A 15,496-nucleotide genomic window follows, 5' to 3' on the forward strand; every position below is an offset into this window, starting at 1 on the left:
GTTTTTAATATAAATTATACTTATATTAAAATTCTATTTCAAAAAATAATTTTATTTGAAAAAAAGATTTAAAAATATAATATTTTTTTATAAATATTTTATAGATTGTTAGTTTTAAAAAATAATATTATTTAAATCAAAATTCTATGATCAATTTGTGTTCATCTAATGATGAAAGCGCAAATAATTGACTATTAAAAAAAATCAACATAACCTAACAATCCAAATTTTGATTAATTTTAATCTAATTTCAATTTGGCTAGTCAAACTAAAAGTTAATCAAACACCCTATGCATTTTAAAGGATAATGAAATATATATTAATAATTGGATGGATGAGTGGTAATAAAAAGAATTAAATTAATTTTCATATTTAATAACAAATTTGAAACAAGTCTTTTGTTCACTTCAAGTGAACAGACAATTATGGGAAAACTTAATGATATGATTTGTGTCATATGAAAGTGTTTTAAGACTTTCTCTATATATGTTGTTCGATAAACTAACAGTTTATTTGAAAAATAATCATTTTACATGTTAGGAAAAATTTTTGTTTTTTCAATATTTTTTATTTTAAATTCCGCTTTTAAATAGTCAATTGTTCTTATGAGTTTTTCAGAAGTTTTAATGAGAATTAAATCACCCACATATGCTACAATAATTGTGAATTTGATTGTTGAGTTCTTAATGAATATGGATTAACAAATATATATATATATATATATATATATATATATATATATATATCCTATACATTTTTTACAAGATGATTATCCCACATGCATTTAGATTGTTTAATCCATACAAGAATATTTGTAACTCTTTGAATTTATGTTACGAAGTTTCAAATTATGTATTCCATACATCTTATACCCCCTTCAAGGATTTATTTGCTTCAACGTTTTAAATCCTTCAAGGACTTGATTGCTTCATGTATTTGACACATCTATGGATTGATGTATAGTACATATTACATCCTTTACAGATGATTGATCTTAATAGTTAGGAATATGATTAGGCTATTACAAGAGTCGATATGAGGTTTCTTTAGGAAACCTAAGGTTATAATTTTTGTATTGTCTCAAATACGCTATTGTATAAAAACTCATTGACATCCAAATATTTTTGTCTTCAGATATTATATTTTAGGTTCATTTATATTCAACAAACTCAATGTCTTTTGGTGTTTATACAAGTCCAAATAATTTCATTTCGTCAACGAATCTAACTTGTTTGTATTGCATATTCCATTTTAACCATTTATTTCTTCGTAGATATTCTTACACAATCCATGATTTGGAATCTTTATAATTTCTTATGATGTCAATGGTCATTTCAAAATAAAATGGATGCATTGTTAATGATAAAATTATTATGATGTTGTCTTTCTTATGTCATGTACATAGAGATCCTTTTCGGTATTTATACCTTTTTGTTCAATTTGTACGTTCTTAGGGGTTACTTATTCGATGTATATCTCTTTAAGGGTTATTTGTTTTATTTGTACCTCCTCAAGGGCTACTAAAGATTAATCAATCATTTTTTTATGGACAATTGAAGAGCACAAATTTTTCATGTGTTTTCCTTTTCTAAGGAATTACATCCTTCAAACTAACAAGTTTGTCACACTTTAAGTGTATCTTAAATTTATTTGTTGTTATAATATATATTTGTTTTTTCAAGAGATTATCTTTTGTTTTAATTATTTTATCAAGCTTAAGGAGGGTATCTATTATTGTATTGTTTAATTGTCCTATAGGGACATAAATCTATCATAGTTTAAGTGTGTTTTAAATTTATTTGTTGGAGTACTAGTTAATTGACAACCGGTTAATTATCCTTTCAAGATATCAAATCATATTCACTTGTATCATAATAAAAAAAATTCTATGAAATTTTACATCATTTTTTTTGGAATCTACTTTTCTCTATTTTGTAGTAAGAAAATTATCTCATCAAAATGATAAGTTGCACCATATGCCATGTTACCTTTGAAGTGTATAGCTCGACTAGTCACTAGGTAAAAACTTCTGGTTTTTATAATGTAAGTTCATATAACTTTTTCAATGAGTTGATACATCGTTATTTAGCACGAAGAACTAAGTTGGTTTTGTAAAAATCTTCTTAATCTAGTATAGCACAAAGTATCATTTACATGGAATCAAATGCTACTTGTGATCATGTGAGTTCTTCTTAAGTTTTTAATCAAATTTTTATTACTTGATATAATATTAACATCATGTGTTATCAATATTGTACAATAGAAAAACACCAATCATGTTGCGGACCCAATTTAATAAATTGTGTAGCAACAATGAAAATAAATGACACAATATATATATATATCTTACATCTGTCATACAGTTGATTTCGTAAGTGTAAGGTGATTTATACATGAAATGATTAAAAATCATTTTATCATCAAACTAATTTAACTGGACCAATTATTTTAGTCGACCATAAAATTGATTCATGAATTAAAATTGAAGGAAACTTATCATATGATCTAAAATATCTTGTAAATTGTCCATACTTCAAAACTTTGAAATGAAACACCATGATTCTATTTAAACAAATATAAACACTTTGATAAAATAAAAAAAATCAAAATGTAATATCTATTTTCATACTTGTGATAAAAAAAAAAATGTCAAAAAGGAAAATCAAAATATAACTTAATTCCATATTAATTCTAGAATCATCCTCGTATAGTTTTGGATTAATTTAATACATCAATAATCTCATTCTAAAAATAATTTGAATAAATCATTTATATGAATTCTCATGGAAATAAAAATGAAAAAATAATTTTCATATGTAGCTTTTAATATTTTCAACATAAAATTTTAGTATTAAATGCTTAACACATAACCTTAAACTTTTTTGGTATAAGAAGAATTCTTATATGTGCTTTTTAGAATATTTAAAAATCAAAATTGTATAATAAGAATGAAAATATTTTATTCAAAATTTTCAAATTATATAATTTTATTACTTTAAAAATAATGATTATATAGTTTCCTGCTATAAAATGTTTTTCTTATAATTTTTTATTATATAAATTTCATAAAGTTGTATAAAATTGTTAAATTAATAATTTTGGTTTTAATTTTGATCATAAGAAAATACATATTAATAACTTTAATATATCCGTTGACTAATACAAAAAATATGATTTTTTTTCTTTTCATAACCTTAGTTATGGATAATAATAATTACATAACTTCATGCTATATATAATTTAAATTTATAATACAATATTTTTATATAGTTTCTAACTATATGAATTTTAACATTTATTAATTTACTAACCTTTTAGACATAACTTCAGTATATAAATTAATCAAAATTTCATGGAGTGTTGTTATAAAAATTTGAAAAACAAAAAATATATTTTCACATAACTTTTAGCTCCATGACAGATTAGAAATTATATCTGTAACATCTGATAACAAAATTATTAATTGAAAAATATTTTTTATATGATTTTTAACTATATAAGAGAATTAAAGATCATATATATAACTTTTGGTCGTGACGTAATCATCAATAGGAATTGTCTTATAAAAACAAAAAAGACAAAGAAAATAAAAATTGGAATAATAAAAACATAATACAATGGACTATCATTTTTCATGCATCTTTTGGAATTCAAGGGTTCGATGAAAGTAAGATTGCATACCTATAATGATCTCTCTTTATTAACTCTGATATCCTTATTTATAAGCTAACCCTAATATCAATATGGTAATAATGCAAAAATAAATAATAAAAAATATTAATTTAAAATATAAATACTTTTTTAATAAAATAAATTTTATATATTTTTTTTAATAATTGTTTTCCCTCAAATTATATTTTATTTTGTTTTCTGTAAAAAAAATTGTTTTCTTGGACTATGATGATAAAAAAATATATATATATTTTTGATATCCAAAATGTATGATCAATCAAATAATCATGTTTGCTTGGTATCTAATCTCATTATTTTTTTTATATATATTATCATTTTGAAATCTTGTTTGGCAGCCGACATTTCATTATACGGTTTGAATCGGTCATTTCAATACCATACAATTTTTATTTTTATTTTCCTAATTGGTTAGAAAAAAGAAAATGGATGACCCATCACCCATCACAAACGGACCCAGAACGCAGATCCAGCAACACCTCCATATAAATGTGTCGAGAAAAGCACTGTGGAGTCAGTGAACATTCAGCAAATGGAGGCACAGAGGAAGAGGAAAGTGGTGATGGTGCTGACCCTGTTTGTCATGATGACGATGTTCTTTTCCTGTGTGAGAGCTTGGACCGGTGAAATCCATGGCAGAGTTGTCTGTGATGTTTGTGGGGACTCTTCTATTGGCCCTGAAGACCATATCTTGGAAGGTCATCCCCCTTTTTTTTTGGTTATACTTATTTTCGCTCTTCTTTGTGATTAGCTTCTTGTTTTCTCAAATTCTGTGGGTTGTGCTTTTTATTTTGACTGTAATTCTTCATGGGTCGGTCTTGGTATCAATTTTCTCTCAGTACTCTTTTTTTCTTTTTCTCATGATTAGCTTTTCCTTCACTCAAATTTGTGAGTTGGATCTTTGGTGATCTTTTTGTTTTAAATCTTCATGGGCCACTGTTGAAATCATTAAAATCGTTTTATTTTTATTTTTTAAATGGGGTTTGTTTCTATCAAGTCCTCTTTTCTTTTATGATTAACTTTTTGTTCAACCAAATTTCGAAGTTGGGTTTTTGTTTTTGATTTGTAATACTTCATAGATTGCTGTTAAAATCAGCAAAATTCTTCACTTCTTTTTGGGTTTTCCCCCTTTCTTATTATTGTTTTTTTGTTTTTTCTTATGTCGATGGTGGTAGATAGAAGGGTGTTTATGGGCTTATAGTGTTTGTAATTTGATTAGTTGATGCAGATTGTGGAAAAAGATTGGAGAAAGTTCATAGCTCTTCATGGGGATGATTAGGTTGCTTTATCTGTGTTTTTGTTGTTTATTATGACTGCATAGCGTGCATTTTTGGAAGATTGATTTCTTCTCCTCTCTGCTTATGAATGTTTGTTCATTGAAATTTCTGTTTTGGCCCTTTGATTTTGTCTTGCAAAAGAAAAAAAAATCTAGGGTTTCTCTTGGAGTCTTGTTGTTGTTGTTGTTGTTATTTCCAATCTGTTGGAGGTTTCGTATGGAAATGGTTTTATGGGCTTTGTTTATGGGGTTTCTTAGATCAGATTAGATTGATTTGGATTACGTGAAGTGATTGTAAAATTGCATACTGCTGTTGATTGGTGTGATGACTCCATGTTTATAATGATTACACCTCTTTGTCTTTCTGAATGGAGAAGAATAAGGGGGTGTTTGGAAGAGAGGAGCTTCCAATTTATAGGCTAAAAATGGTTCTGTTGGCTGTAGTTTGATAGCATTGGGGTTTCTTGGTCCAGGGTCTTATTGGTTGTGGTTCTTCCATGATTAGAAGGGACTTTCCTTCCAATCATCTATTGTATAGTATCTTTTGTTTTGATTTGGGAAAGAGCACATGTGTAGGCCAATTTTGCATGATTTGTCTGATGACAAATAGCGGTGTTCTTAAACTTTGTCTATCTTTATGATAGTAGTGAAAGTGACCAGTGACGTGCTAAAATCTTGCTTTCATTGGGCCTGCTGTTATTCTGAGGTTGGGTTCTGCTCGAGGTTTTTATTCCTTCTATCACATTTCGATCATTTATGGGATTGAATGATTTCTAGGATCAGATTCATTCTTTTAACTATCTGTATTTGCCTCCTTTTACCCAAATGTCCTTATTTTGTTTACTTTTGTTTCCCGGTTTTGGTAGTCCCTGCCTCTTTAATGGCTTAATAGCGCTAGAACCTGCAAATGCATTTTGAAAACACAAATTAGCCTGAACCGATTGGCAAAGTTGCAGGTGTTCCACTTACCATTTAAGACAATAAATTTACCTTCTTGAGTGATTGACTTTTAACACGAAGCAAAGTTCAATCCTCAAGCTCCATCTCATGCTGTTGGTAGCTTTAGGCTATGGTTGGTTCCTGGAAAATACGAAGGAATGAGGAAAATGATTTTCTCTTGTTTGGTTTATCATGGAAAATGCAAAAGAAAACCAAATATGATGAAAATTAGTTACAAATTTATACATTTTCAAATTATTTAATCTTTATATAAAAGAGGAAAAATAAGTGGAATAAGTTTGTGGAAGCATGTGAAAATAATTTATTGATTTGAAATTTATTTTTTACTCTCGTCTTTTTATTTTCTTGTATTTTTCTTCTTTATTTTCTTTTTTTCACTTTTTCCCTCAATTTTTCTAAGAACCAAACATAGGGTTAGAATCCTTAGAATTGGCTTAGTTGCAGTATTTTATGTTTGCAGCCCATGATTACGGGTTAAAGCATCACAGTTTTTATTCAGACCTACCTTCACTTATTGGTTTTGTTTTACATAAACCAAATTTTAGAAGGTTATTCGCACCTAAACAATAGCCTTGCTATATGAAAATTATTATTGTCTTTCATTAGACTAGGGAAGAGAGCCTTTGTGCATTGTCACAGATATGAGCAATTTATGCAAGGAAATGAATCTCCCTTTCTTTGGGGTTTGCACCTTCTGGTTAAGAGGGAAATATGCCCGTGTTATCCATATTTCAGCTTCAAGATTATCCACCCTATTCGATGTATAGAATCTCCATTAGCACAGGCTGTTGTGCTTGATAAGACTGCTTACCACCTTGCATAAACACACACATGGTGCTGCTGATTATATACACGCTACCCTGTGCAGTAACGACTTTATGCATCTCATTATACTACTGCCTGTTTGATGCCAAGTAAAACACTGTCAAAACTGTTTAAAATCGGTTTACAGCTCTCTGAAGCATCAGGCTGCCACACAACTGAATTTCTTACACTTCCTATGACAATGGTTGAGAGTATTAGAGGAGCTCATTAGAGGTTTCCTCTTCGTGATTTGGGGCTTAGTCCTGTTTCATTTTGTAATGCTTTGATGTCCTACATCAGTTAAGGATAAATTCTCTTAACCATGTAGACGGGTTCAAAACTGTGAGGGCTCAGTAGACTCAAAACAGATAATATTTATACTGGAAGGAGTAGACCTTTACAAATAGTATTGGAGAGCTTACTGAATATCTAGTTGCCTTGGTGCAGGTGCTGAGGTAGCTGTTCTGTGCATAACGAAGTCCGGGGAAGTTCTAAATTATCAGGCCTTCACTGACGCAAAGGGAATATACAGAGTGGCAGAGACGATGCCAGAGAGTGACAGGTGGGATGCATGCCTAGCCAGGCCCATCAGCAGCTTCCATGAGCACTGCACCCATCTGGGAGATGGTACCTCAGGCATCAAGTTCACTTACAGTCGACCATCAGGCTATTCTCACACCATCAGGCCCTTTGTTTATCGGCCAGCAAATGCTCCACTGTACTGTGTTTGAATGATGAAAACTTGATGTACATTTCAGACTATGTGCTTGGTTTAATTGGAAGGAGAAATAGAACAAGGAGGCCGACCTTATTCAGATTATGGATGCCATACTGAACTTGTTTACCGTTCAAATATGAATCTTCATGTTGGACTTCAACTCAGGTTTCAGCATTTCAACAGGGAGGTGATGCTTTCAATTAAATTGGCTTCCAGCAAAAGTAATTGTTCTTTAAATCTAAATCATAGTTGTTGTAATTAGTCTTTTTCTATGGTTGAAAATATTGATAATTACTGATATATTGGTGTTTTAATTTTACCAATATATGTCAAAACATCGATGATGTAAAAATCATGAAATATTAAGATTTTTTTTAAAAATTTATATAAGAAGTAAAAGTACACATTTAATATATATATATATATATAATTTGTTTATAATAATATCCTTTACTTCTATAAAAATTATAAATTTTATAAGTGTACAACATTATATTTATAATTTTTTATAATAATATTATAATAACATGTCTAATTCTAAAATATGTTTCTTATGATATATTTTAATTTAAATATATTCAATGATATCAATATATATATATATAAAATACATGTTAACAAAATTATGTTTTTATATTTTGACAATAAATTAAATCAAATAAAAATAATAATTAGAATAAAATACAAATTGATAGATATATTCTTTCGAATTTTGTCAAAGGATTCATAAATATTAGATATATAGAGAATATATCGAAGATATATCTGAATGTTTTAAAGGTTGTTTATATCAACAAATTATCAAAAGATATCTTCGTAAATAAAAAAAACCGAAAGATGATGAGAATTAAAGATAACAAAATTATAATTAATTTCATTCATCTCTCACGATCTGGGCTAAGTATATCCCAGAGTATGAAATTTCATCACATCACACGTGTATTTAGATAACAGAATAAAAAAAAGAAGCCGCCGTATGATTGTAATGTGCTGATTACGTGTAACAATTTTATTGGTCCCCACACGTCAAGCACTCCCGTATTAAACTCACAAGGTACTAAACATGATCACGTACGGCAGCGACCACAACCACTTGGTCTCTTTTTTGGACGAAGTGTTGACGTGGCCCGATCGTAAGGGTTAAATGCTGCCCAAACCAAACGGCTCCCACCAAATCCTGGGTGAAGTGACTGAAAGGCCCTAGAGCACGCCAAGTGGTCGCAGGGGACTCAACAGGAGCATGGACTCTAGGGGAAAGGATTGTAGAGGAAAGTCAAAATGGAGACGTGAAGACTGAAGAGGGAAAACCGTTAAAACGGGAGAAAATATTGAATTTGCTTCTAAGTCGGAACTATATATGCGGGCGCGTAGCGAGAGAGAGAGAGAGAGAGAGAGAGGAGGGAGAGGGGTTGGAGGTTGGTGAATTTCAACAATGATAGAATGGCTAAAACAACTACGAAAATCATTTGGGTTTTCATTCCTCTGGCTTATCTGCTTGATTTACTTCACCCAGGTAGGTTTTTCAATCCTCCCTTTATCTAGTTTTGCTTCTTTTTTTATTTACGTGTGTGTATGAATATGGTTTTGTCGATGGGTCTCATGTTCCTGGGAATTGAAGCTTGTTGGTTGCTGGGTGTTGAGGGTTTCTGGTTTTCGGATCCTACATTTGAGGATTTGTTAATTTGGGTCTCTGGTTTTGGGAAGGTTTATAGTTTTGGAGACTTTTGGGAGTGATTATCTGGGTATTAGTTCTTTCGGCTTTGCGGGTTTGAAAAGTAGCAGAGACATTTGAGGGTGACCATATGGGGATTTAGTAGTTTGGATTTCTAGGTTTGGGATTTATGGTTTTAGAGGGTTTTGAGGGTGATTATGTGGGGAAGACTTCATGTTTGGTTTGGGTTTTGTGAGAATTTGTATTGAAAATGTTATAAAATGGGAGGTCTTATGTCTCTAGCTTTGTGCATTGAGCTCAATTTGTATAGAGGGAATGAACTTAAAGGTAGAAGTTGCTGAATTATGCTCTTTGATGAGTTTCATGACTTGCTGGATTGTTCTTGTCTGTGATGAATTTGGTTAGTAGTGAAATGGTTATGATTATTGCTGCCACAACCAAATGACTGTATAAAACACAGTTCACTTAGATGGAACTGTTTAATCTTTATCATGGACATATTATAGGTGTAATAGTATTTGAGACAGACTGAATCCTTAAAGACCTGAATAACAGTCATGTTTGCCTTGTTGGCACCCATGTACTAATCCTTAAGATTTCATGTCATTTCATTGCTGTGAAACCATTATTTTAGATGGGTTTTCTGAGAATTTTCTTACAGGTATCCCATAAGTTGCAGCTAGGAAAATAATATACAGTAACTATGCTTTGCATGCATTCTTATTTTAAGTTGGGACGTTTAGGGATGGGAAGAAGGATTCACTCTTGGAAAGAGATATCCAATAACTATGCTTTGCTTGTGTTATGATTTTAGGTTGGGAGGCTTAGGGATCATATAGATTTGCAATCTTGTGCTATCTATTAGAAAGGAAAAATGTCTTTAGCTGGGTTCTATGCTCCATTGTTTTTATTTCCCAAGGTAACCATCCATGATCACTACATCAAAGAAAAAGAAGAATGCCTTGGAGTTTGTTTGGGAACTGATTTTAAAAACAGTTTTTTGTTCTTTAAAACATAAAATAGTTTTATCAACTTAAAAAACATGTTTGGAAATTTTTTTACTGAATATGGTTTTTTTAGAATTTGTTCTCAAAACATGGTGATTTTTTAGAACAAATTTTAGATGTATTCACTTGTTTTTTGTAGATTATTCTAAGAATCAAGGAAACACAGGGAATAAAGTCATTCTAAGAACAAATTTCACTTGTTTTTCACACCATCTTGCTCTGAAACACGTAGAATATGGCAGTTTTTCATAATTGGTTTCCCTAACAGAATTTTATTCCTAAAAACAACAAGGAGTTGTTTTTAGAAAATGTTGCCAAACAAACCCTTAAGTTCTATGAGGTAATTACAAGATGGAGGGATATGATGGTACTCCCCTCAATGGGTGTAATTATGGAAACCAAGGTATAATTTTGTTTCCCTGGAAACATGATATAGAAGAACAGTTTTGGTGTGAAGCAAGCTCATCTGCACCCATATCTTTTGATTGGCTTCGCCTCTTGTATCCAATCTCTTTTAGAGGGCACACCTTTGGCATTAAACAAGAAGATAGAACCTTCTTCAGCTGGAAATTCCCAAAGGGTATATCTAGTTAATTGTTCCTTAATTTTGTCACTTGTAGTTTTTGACTATTCAAGAAAAAATAGATACTTTTTCATGGTTTTATTCCACCTTATAATCATTAATTACTAGTCTGTTTTGAACCTATGCCAACAGGAACATTCATTGGTATCATTTGTTCTAAAGGCATAATATTTAAAGATGCGTTACTTGAAAAATATATAGTGGGGCCTTGCAAAATCAAATTATTTAGAGTTAATTCATGGAGAAAATTCTTTAATCTCAATAGGATAACGTAAGTCGTTAAAATTACAGAGCTAGTGTTGATTATTTTTAGCCACCTGGAAATGCCTGCAGCCTTGTTCTCCCAAATGGAGTTTTGTGATTGCTAAATTATGACTAGCACACCAAATGATTGGGAGAAATTGGAATTCATATTTTAAAGTTTAAGATGAGCTATAATACTGAATGTAAGTATTGAAACTTAAATGGCTGGTTATGTTATGCTGAACATTTTTTTATGTGTGTTGGTGGCATTTGGGCCCCAATGCAACAGTATTTTTTTCTTTTTTAATTTTCATTCTATTTACTTATCTTTTATCATGAATATGTGAATGTAGGGTTTCAGAACTTTTGTATGGACAGCAGTTTCCTACCAGCTAAAAGACAGGCTTAAGTTGTCACCCTCAGCCTCTCAATTTGTGTATTCAATAGCAATCTTCCCATGGAGCATAAAACCATTATATGGGTATGCATTTATTTATCTTGTGCTCTTTTTTGTCTATTATTTTTTATATGTGTGCATTGGTGTCATAAACAAAAAAGAGTTTTCTGTTTAGCAACTCCAAGGGCTGTTGTATAATGACTGTGCATGAACTAATGCAAATATATTCAAGTAAGTTGAAGTCTTAATATTTTATAATGGTGGTATTGGTAATTACAATGAAAAATAAACAAAGGTTTGTTTCATTGCTCCACGTGATGCTACCATTCATCTTGGTGTCCATAGTATTTCAGGACATGATTATAATTTAAAATGAAATCATTCTGCACAAAGAAAAGAAACTGATAACAAGTGCATGATGTTATGTCTTGAGAGGGAAAAGAAAAAGACTTAACTAACTCTCCTTTGGATGTGATGGGTAAGAACATTGACCTGTGTCAAACTCTGCATGAAACACAACAGAAGGCATTGATGCTGGTACATGAAAACCTATGTTTAGCAGTGACGAAACATAGCTAAATAACTGAAACTTTTATTCTACCTAACTGATAAGCTGCCGGGGCCCAAAATGTCAAAGCTACACTTTCTTTTTGAAGTGTATTTTATTCTTTCTTTTATTATTATTATTTTTTTTTTTTTTTGTTAAATTTGAATGCATATCTTACATGCAGAATTTTGTCCGACTGTATTCCAATTGGAGGAAGAAAAAGGATTCCATACTTGGTGGTTGCATCCATATTCTCTCTTTTTCCATGGCTCGTTTTAGGCCTAAATGCACCCCTAATGGATTCCAAAGTGCACCTCATGATCTCCTTAACAGTGCAGAACCTTGGCTCAGCCATGGCAGATGTTGTGGTTGATGCGATGATTGCAGAGGCAGTAAGATTTGAAAGGTAGGTTTATACATTTGAATTGATTCTGTGCATGAAAGTTCACATGTAATGGTATAAAATCTAATGGCACTGTGATTTTTATTTGCCTACCTTGGGAATCTTCAAAATAATTTACTCCATCAAATTCAGAATGGTAGAATATTGACATCTCCCATCCTAGAAGAGATGACTATATTTTGGATTTGAGTCTATCCTTGTTGAATGGATCTGCATCATGGATTACATGTGTGTTTGATCCAAGTTTGTAATACAATGTGCTTATTTTCTATAATTGGTTTATTTTTGTATTGTCATCTGAAGAATATAACATGAGATTTTACAACTCTCCTTTGATCAGGGCTGCATTTACTGGAGACCTCCAGTCACTATCTTGGTTGGCAATGGCTATTGGAGGAATATGTGGGAGTTTGTTGGGAGGATATGCATTAACTAACATAGAAATAGGTCAAATATTTCTTTTATTCTCTTTACTTCCATCCATACAGCTATTATCATGTGGTTTGGTCAAGGAGAATCCTTTAGGCAGTAAATTTTTGCCCGAGCTTTCTAATTCAGGAAGCTCCCAGATAGTGAATGGAGACAATAATGTTCTGGATGAAGATTCTTCCAATTCTGAAAGGTCCAGAATTAGTACTTCGAGGAGAAAGAAGAGACGAACAAACAAAAAGAAGAGAGTGGTCATTAAAAGTAAATCCCAGATCTCAGAAAAAGATGGATCATTGGCGTTACAGTGGTTCCACACTCTGAAAATGGCCGCTTGTAGTTTGTACTCTGCTTTTAGACAGCCAATCATTTTGAGGTAACTACTGAGAAACTTTATGGTACCAGCTAGTTGATCCTATGGTATTCTAAAGTCACTAGTCATGGGGTCCCTCTCTAGGAGCTCTATGATAGTTAAGGTGGTCCATTGCTATGATGATGATCACTCAAGCAGATACAGTGTGAGTCTGTAGAATGAGTAGTCAAATCATCTTAGAGGATCAAGCTTTGGCAAAGATCTACCTGGTGGAGATGCATCCTAAACGTGCCTGTCCACCAATGGTAGTTGTCCATGGATCTCTTCTGGCTGATACCCTATATATATATATATATATATTTGTCTTTTTTCTTCCCTATTGATTTGTTTTCTTTCTAATCATATGGTTACCTTTTGTTCTCCTTCATTCTGGGAATGCCAGACCAATGGCGTGGTTTTTCCTAGCACATGTTTCTGTTCCAAACCTTTCAACTGTCATGTTCTATTACCAGACAGAGTTCTTGAACTTGGAAGCATCATTTCTGGGGACTGTCCGTGTTGTTGGGTGGTTAGGCCTCATGCTTGGAACATTCACTTATAATCATTACTTGAAGAAGATGAGACTAAGAAGAATTCTGATGTAAGTAGTTTAGTTTATATTTCTCTGATAAATTTGTTTTGTTGGTAATTCTCTAATGGCGGTACAATCCTGATTTACAAAACATGATGCAGGTTGGCTCATGTTGGTTATTCTTTCATGAGTCTTCTAAATATTGCTTTAGTGGCTCGAACAAATGTTGTATTTGGCATATCGGATAAGATCATGGTGCTATGTGGTTCTGCTTTTCATGATGCCATCCATCAATTCAAGTATGCGGGTTTTTTCTCAGTCTCCTATTTTCTTCAGCTAATTTATTTTGGTCGAAACATAAGCATTCTATGTTTGAGTTCATGCATACATACTTGAGCTTAAAATACGTGTAGATCCAGCAATCCTTCATCTGGGCATGCATGCTTTGACAAACAAGCATGTTTCAGAAAATAGATGGTGAATCCTCCTTTATTTTTTTCTTATGAATCTGGATTGTTCTTCATGCAACTGCAGGTTTATGCCATTCCTCATATTATCTGGACGGCTATGCCCGCCTGGTATTGAAGGGACTTTATTTGCCCTGTTCATGTCAATAAACAATCTTGGGGCCACCATCGGATCATTTATGGGTGCTGGGTTGGCTTCAGTTCTAAACATCTCTTCGGGTTCTTTTGACAACCTTCTTTTGGGCATGGTGATTCAAGTCCTCTGCACTTTCATCCCAATTGCTTTCCTATTTTTGATACCAAAGGAGGCTACAGGGATATCGACATAATTTAGTTAGCAAATGATAAAGTGAAACAGGAATCACCAAGAAACTGAAGATGAAACAGGTACACTTTTCTCTTTTTTTGACTCACAAGCTCTTTTCGACTCAGATAGCAGTTGAAAATAATATATCAAACAAAAACATCCAAGCTAGAATTCCTGAGCTTTAATACTCCATTTTGAGGTTGTCTTTGTAACATATTACATCATTTTTTTTAGTAGATGAATTCAAAATACATAGGATATTGCTTAATGGTGTGATACTGATATTGATTAAAAGCAAGGATCACTTCACCATAGTTAGATTGTGTTCATCCTTTGGTGTACAAGTATCAACTCCAGTGTGTGCATACTTATCTGGGCCTTTGCTCATATAGCAGGAATGCAGTTCTGGCATGACAAAGCCCCTGTTATGGCTTTCATCCCAGGCTTTGGGTCATAGGGATATATTGAGTGCATTTACAGAAGAGAATGTATGTGGCACCAAGCATCCCATAAAGGTCTCTTCAATTCTAAAAATGGCTTACTCTCATTTCAGCGAACGATGAAGATGCTTATGATTACAGCAATGATCTTCACCCAATCGCTAGTTCTTTGCCCCGCACTTGTGTAGGATGATTACACAACCCTCTTGAGGGGGATGAGCCTGGGTGGCTTTTTCTGGAAGACTTGGGAATTAGGAGTGGGAATGTTTTTTCGAGTTATTTCAATGGAAATGAAAACTTGGGATTTCAATTTATCCGAGATATTTTGATTTTTTTAATGCAAGTCATTTTAAAAATACTTTTCTAAAATTAAAAAGCTAAATACATTTTTAGATAAGTTATTTTTAAAAACAATTTTTTTTTATTTGGTAAAAATACAAATTATAGATTCAATTTATATAATGTAAATTAAATTTAATTCACGGCTTATTGAAAATAAAAATAAAATTTTGATTATAAATAAATTAAAAATAAATAGTTTTTAATAAAAATATGAATATTAATAATATAATAAAATCATAAATTATATATTTTTTATAAATGTTATAAAAGTATATTTATTAACATTGATTGATTTATTTTGTTAAAAATAAATAATAATAATTCAAAATT

The 15,496-nt window shown here is 31.6% G+C and overlaps 2 protein-coding genes across 4 annotated transcripts; both read left to right on the forward strand.

Annotated features, from left to right (window-relative positions):
• The first annotated feature begins 4,016 nt into the window (after nt 1-4,016).
• Nucleotides 4,017-7,608, forward strand: LOC100252146 (uncharacterized). Its single transcript, XM_002281200.4, has 2 exons — nt 4,017-4,388; nt 7,178-7,608. Exons 1-2 carry the CDS (start codon nt 4,223-4,225, stop codon nt 7,459-7,461), a joined length of 450 nt encoding a protein of 149 aa, XP_002281236.1. The 5' UTR covers nt 4,017-4,222; the 3' UTR covers nt 7,462-7,608.
• A 1,154-nt stretch (nt 7,609-8,762) lies between these two features.
• On the forward strand, nt 8,763-15,138 carry LOC100257271 (probable folate-biopterin transporter 4). Of its 3 annotated transcripts, none has more exons than XR_784624.3 (8): nt 8,767-8,961; nt 11,307-11,434; nt 12,082-12,303; nt 12,641-13,102; nt 13,482-13,679; nt 13,772-13,909; nt 14,145-14,464; nt 14,777-15,138. XR_784624.3 is itself a non-coding variant. In XM_002281176.4 (7 exons), the coding sequence occupies exons 1-7, from the start codon at nt 8,881-8,883 to the stop codon at nt 14,404-14,406; spliced, it is 1,491 nt and encodes a 496-aa protein (XP_002281212.1). In that variant the 5' UTR covers nt 8,763-8,880; the 3' UTR covers nt 14,407-14,698. The 3 variants fall into 3 exon arrangements, 1 of the variants encoding a protein (XP_002281212.1); XR_009465313.1 differs by having other exon boundaries at nt 14,780-15,138; XM_002281176.4 differs by lacking the exon at nt 14,777-15,138 and having other exon boundaries at nt 8,763-8,961; nt 14,145-14,698.
• Nucleotides 15,139-15,496: the final 358 nt, after the last annotated feature.

Source organism: Vitis vinifera, chromosome 19, assembly GCF_030704535.1.
Source record: "Vitis vinifera cultivar Pinot Noir 40024 chromosome 19, ASM3070453v1".
Taxonomy (NCBI): domain Eukaryota; kingdom Viridiplantae; phylum Streptophyta; class Magnoliopsida; order Vitales; family Vitaceae; genus Vitis; species Vitis vinifera.